Source organism: Chrysochloris asiatica, unplaced genomic scaffold (genome assembly GCF_000296735.1).
Source record: "Chrysochloris asiatica unplaced genomic scaffold, ChrAsi1.0 scaffold00042, whole genome shotgun sequence".
Classification (NCBI taxonomy): domain Eukaryota; kingdom Metazoa; phylum Chordata; class Mammalia; order Afrosoricida; family Chrysochloridae; genus Chrysochloris; species Chrysochloris asiatica.
The window spans coordinates 12,227,420-12,233,438 of record NW_006408560.1 but is presented as its reverse complement, the minus strand read 5'-3'; the positions used below and the strand labels follow the sequence as shown (position 1 = coordinate 12,233,438).

The 6,019-nt window shown below is 39.5% G+C and overlaps 1 protein-coding gene across 2 annotated transcripts in view; it reads left to right on the top strand.

Moving 5' to 3' along the window:
- NUP210L (nucleoporin 210kDa-like) overlaps window positions 1–6,019 on the top strand; it is a 193,382-nt gene that overhangs the window by 127,530 nt on the left and 59,833 nt on the right. For both annotated transcript variants that reach the window (XM_006861487.1, XM_006861486.1), the window contains exons 18-19: window positions 557–645; window positions 869–973. In XM_006861487.1, coding sequence (XP_006861549.1) covers window positions 557–645; window positions 869–973 — 194 coding nt within the window. The remainder of the gene's footprint in view (window positions 1–556; window positions 646–868; window positions 974–6,019) is intronic.

The following is a 6,019-nucleotide window of genomic DNA, read 5'->3' as shown; positions in this document are numbered from 1 at the left end:
GCAACATACATATAAAAACAGTTTAGAAGCATGGAGGGTCCCAAAAGACTGTCCTTGTATTTCTTATTCCTACTCCTGGTGTGGTGCTACAGGATAAACATTGGACTGCGAGCCAAAAGGTCAGTGATTCAAACCTAACAGCTACTCCTCAGAAACCCTGTATAGGGTCGTTGAGTCGGAATTGACTCGATGTCACTTAACAACAACAACTTATATAATTCAAACAAAAATTTCCCCATACGCCAATTATCCATATGTTTTTGAACTCACAGAACATCAGATCTGTAAAGAATTTTAGATTTTGCCTGGCATATCCTTTAGTAAATAAACTGAGAAGTAGCGTGTTATTCAGAGTCACACAGGAATATAAGGCAGAGCCAGCACACAAAAAACTAGTTTTTTGTTTCTTATGTATTTCCCCATCTAGTGATTTTTTTCCCCCCATCTGCAATGTAACACCATTCTGTGAAAAGTTAGGGCAGAATTTGGTCTTCTGGAGATACTTTTGTATCCTAAGTGTTATTATTTCTCATAGGATTTCTTACTATGTTTCTAGGTCATCAGATCCTTAAGGTACATCAGCTAAAAGGAACTGTACTCATTGGAGTCAGTTTTGTGGGCTATTCAGAAACAAAAAGTCCACAGGTGAGTGAAAATTATTGTTTAATCAGGCTTAAGAAATATAAATTAAATAACTGAAATTTAAGATTCTTGTTTTAAAGTGGTTTTACAACTAATGTGAGTCTCAGAACTGTCACCTCTCTGATTCTGTTATCTTTAGCACTTAAAAGAATACTGGAATCTTCCCTCACTGAAATGAGGATTTACACATTTATATTCACCCTTGTGATTCTTATTACATTTCTAGGAACTTTCCAACTTGCCTAGATCTGCAGCAGTGGAATTGCTCCTGGTGGAGGATGTAACTGTATTGCCAGAGAATGCCACCATTTATAACCATCCTGATGTGAAGGTAGAAGCTGTCTGGATCTAGTTAAATGTAATCATATCAGAAAGAAGGGTTATTAAAATTAACAATATAATTTTAAAAGTGCATTTATGAAAAAAAAAATAGCATTTATGTATTTAAAACCACATATATAATGGATATATAATCTTAACTGTAATAGTCTTTTTTTTTTTACCTTTCATTATTAACTGAGTGAAGGTTTACAGAGCAGATCATCAGTTTTACATTCAACAAATCATATACTTCATTCCATCTCAATAATTGCAATCCCCTCCATGTACCATCATTTATCCCTCTTCCTCCTTTCCCAACCATTGTGAATTTTGTCTTTGGGTGAATGCTACCTTTTTTATCTTGAATGATCGACCATTCTATGGTGTGTGTACCTTACTAGTGTTATTGTCCCTCCTATAAAATTGCGCCTTGGGGATGAGTTCAGTTCCAGATGTGGAGAGTGACCAAGGGCATAATCTCGGGGGTTCCACCAGTCTCTATTTGACCAGTACACCTGGTCTTTTTTTATTACTTTGAGTTTTGTTCCACATTTTCTTTTACTCTATCCAGGATCTTCTAATGAGATCCCTTTCAGAGCAGGGCACCATTTAGTTCTTCTGGTGTCAATGGAGACTCATGGTCATGTGATCCATTAATTCATTGGACTTGTTGTTGTTATGTGCCATCAAGTCGGTTTCAACCCATAGCGACCCTGTACAGGGTTTCCGAGGCTGTAAATCTTTACGGGAGCAGAAAGCCTCATCTTTCTCCCGCAGAGCAGCAGGTAGTTTTGAACTGATGACCTTGCAGTTCGCAGCCCGAAATCATTGGACTAATGGTTCCCAAATGTATTCAGCTTTCATCACTCTTGTTTCCTCTGTATAGGGACAGACCAATAGTTGCACCTTCGATAGTTGCTCATGAGCTTTTAAGACCCCAGTCACTACTCACCAAAGTACGACATAGAACACTGTCTTTGGACAATGTTATGCCAATTCACCATGGTGTCTCTCAGTACTAAGGTCCTGAATCCCTAAGCCAAGCAACTCAGTCTCTCAGGGTATTTAGTTGTTTCTAAGAATGTTTTAAGGTCAGCAGTTCGAAACTACCAGCTGCTCCGTGGGAGAAAGATGAGGCTTTCTGCTCCCATGAAGATTTACAGCCTCGGAAACCCTGTACAGGGTCGTTATGGGTCGGAATCAACTCGATGGCATTTAACAACAACAAACAACAAGAATGTTTTATAACTTTGCCCCCTGTATGTGTCACAATATTCATGAATATGTTTGGAACAAATGTAAATACCCATGTACAGATATCCTCTGTCATACCTTTTATATTAAGGTAAATACCCATGTACAGATATCATTTGTCAGACCTTTATATATCTGTGGGAATGCTTCTACTCTCCCTCCCACACCCATTCAGCCTGTGTGTCTATCCATGTATATAATCATGTTGTTAAGTGCTGTCCAGTAGATTCTGACTACAGCGACCCTACACAATGTTCCCAAGGTGGGTTTGAACTGCCAACCTTCCAGTTAGCAGTCTGCTGTTTATCCTATAGCACCACACCAGAACTACCATAAACCATAAAGTATAATCTTAGGTTATACTTTAGTCATCATATTTTGTTTTAGTTCCATTGGCTTTAATCCAGGGCTTCAAACCTGTTTGAACTGGTTCAGTCATGGCCAATAACAAATTTTTTATATTTGGGTGGTCAAGAATGCTAACTGGAATGGGCAAAATTATAGGTCAATGCCCTGGAATAGAAGATTTGGAAGAGGAGCAGTGAGTTTTAGGAACCTAATGTAGGGTATTGCATTATTGCCAGGACTCTGGAAAGCAACATACACTCAAAGTGGTGCTGTCAGCTACTATCTTTGAGTGGATCATCATTGTTTTCAACTCAAATGGTCAAGAGATCTGGTTGCTATGCAACATACATTCTGCCCTTATTTTCTATGGAGAAGATTGAATTTCTAGTAGGGCTTCAACCTGTAATTTCCACCCCCCTCTTTCTTTCTTTCTTTTTTTTTTTTTAAGGTTTTTATTGTGGATTGAGTGAAAGTATACAGGGCAGATCATCAGTTTTGCATTCAACAAGTCTTACAACTTGTTTCATTACAATGGTTATAATCCCCTCCATGTACCCTCAGTTAATAGTATTTCTCTCTATCCACTTTAGCTTTTTTTTTTGAAAAAACACTCAGCCATCTCCAAAGGGCACATTCTGCAAGTCTGCCTCCTGGCAACCAGCTCTTAGTCCCTCTCTTCCCATAAATCTAGAGTCCTCAGCTGATCCCCCTCTCCATGACCCCATCTCTGCTTCCGTCTCTGGCGTTGCTGCTTCTCTAGATAAGGTCCTACATTCTGCTTGTGTACTTCTCCCTTGATGTTCCTAGGGTCCTCAGTTTCTGGACTGTAAGATTAACCACTCCCCTGTTTTGTTACAAAACTTCTACCTTTACAATTGTGACAGTCACAATTAGTCATAACAATTATTTACTATTGAATCATACAAATCTTATCCCCATCTCTTTTCACCAGACCCATCTAGACAAGATGAAATCTATTCAGTGGGAACTCTTTCTTTTTCTCTATGCTCTTAAACTAAACTCCCTCTTGAAACTTTGTAAGCCAGTCAATTCATGCCTTTATTACCCCCTCATTTTAGGTAACCAATGTCTAAATTACTCATTCTATCTACCCTGTGTACAGAAGGGATAGCATTGATACTTGATGTGAAGCTCCTTCCCTCTCTGTTGTTATTTAGAGTAACTACCTCTTTGAATCAGGAGCTCTGGTAAAATAGTGGTTATGAATCGGGCTGCAAACCTTAAGGTCAGCGGTTCAAAACTACCAGCTGTTCCGTGGGAGAATGATGAGGCTTTCTGTTCCAGTAAAGACTTATAGCCTCAGAAACCCTGAACAGGGTCACTATGAGTCAGAACCGACTCCATGGCACATAACAACAACAATACCTCTCTGAGTATAGGTCAGATTCATCAAAGTATAGCAATTTACCCTTGTTTCCCTTATCAAAAAAATTTTTTTTATTATTATTATTTGTTTTAATCTTCCTCTAGTCGAGTTCTGATTATTGAGCCATCGAGGCTAGGTCAAATGGGTACTGTCTGCAAGTTTCGGTGTTCTTGTGCATCTTCCCTCACTTCATATCAGCTGTATGCTTCACTCTCAGCTCTAGTCCCCTGTGGTTACGTCCTTGTCCATGGGCTCAAGTGTCCTCTGATCTCACCACACTTTGGACCAATCAGCCCTTCCTCTTCTCTCTCTCATCTCCAGGTCAACGGGAATCAATGGATCATGGTTGAACTCAGCGCATTTCTTCATTGCTGCCTTTCCCCTCCTTCCACTCACCAGTAGAACCATGTGGTCGCCAGCAAGCTTGTTTGTGTGTTCCCTTTGAGTTTCAGTCTTAGAGGGGAGTTTGTCCTGAAGGAACTTGATTGCTTGCCTTGATGTCTTCCTGGCGAACAGCTTGCTTATTCTTGTAATAACCAGCCATGTTGACATTTTTGTTTTGGGTTTTTCCTGATGATTTTTCTTTGAAGATGTATCTTCTGTCACTGTAGCTGTTCCAGGCTGGTCTGCTTGTCGTTTCTAATGGGAATGTCCCACCTCATAAGATTCTTGATGGGACTCAGGATTCCATCTAAGGTCCTATACTCTGTAAAGGCTTTGTAAGAAGCCTATTTCACTGGGCAAGTTGTAGAACACCTTTTAGGTATTCCAATCAGTTTTAGGCTCAAGACGGGCTTACAAGTTTTCTGTAATCATGTTTCCCAAAATTCCTTTCTATCCTACTCAAGTGTCTATTTTACAATAGTAGGGACGGGAAACTAATATTCATAAGACAGTCAAGCATCTTAGTATTATTTCCTCTCTTCAAGCTATACTTAGATCCCTGTATCCCCGAGGCCTGTTGTTCCAAGGTTGAGCATGCATCACTATTTACCTCTGTCCCACTTAGGACATGCAAACCTGTCTCAGAGTTCCCCTGTATATCTTGTTCTTCCACCTCCTCCCCCTTCTTGTATTGCCCTCCCCAACACCTGAACTAAATACCCCACATCAACCCCATTGTCGTGGTTACCTTATATTCCATTGATTCTTCCCACCATTAAAGACAGTCTATTTTATCCTGTAATCTACCTGACCTTCCCACCACCTGGATCTCTGTTCCTCTGTATTTACCTTGTTTCACATTGTAATTGTTTTGTTCCTCTGTGTTTACCTTGTTTCACATTGTAATTGTTTTGATCATAGACTGACCTCCCAGATCCTCTGAGTTTGTTCTTATAGTTTTGTTCGGTTCTCGACATTTCCATTTGCGGATTGAGTTCCAGGAAGTGCTGCCACATATGTCAATCTCAGGTTGTTGTCTGTTCTTGTTGGTTCTCAGTCCACAGTATTCCCTTTAGGATGTTTTGTAGCACATGGTTGGCTTTGGCAAAATCCCTTAGCTTCTGTTTATCCTAGAATGTTTTGACTATACCATTATATTTGATTGACAGTTTTGCTGGGTAGAGGATTCTTGGGTGGCAGTTTTTTTTGTTTCAGGGTTTTATATATGTCACCCCATTGCCTTCTTGCCTGCATGGTTTCTGTTGAGAGTCCTGAGCTTAATCTGATTTGCTTATACTTCTCTTTTCCCTAGCTGCTTTTTTCAGGATTCTGTCCTTATGTTTGATTTTGGAGAGCTTGATTATGATATGATTGGTGATTGTCTTTTAGGGTCTATCCTTCCTGAGGTTTGTTGAGCTTCTTAAATGCTTATCTTTTCACTTTTCAGGATGTTAGGAAAATTTTCTTCCAGATGCTCTTCAGCTATCTCCTCTGTGGACTTGTATGATTCTTCCTGTTCCAGAATGCCGAAAATTCTTAAATTATTCCTCTTCATGTTGTCCAGTATGAATCTTAGGCCTTCTTCAGATTTTTTTTTAATCCTTTTTTTAATCTTAGTAGTGTTGAGAGATTTATCTTCTAGCTCACTAGGTCTGGCTTCTATTTCTTCAATTCTACTCCTTT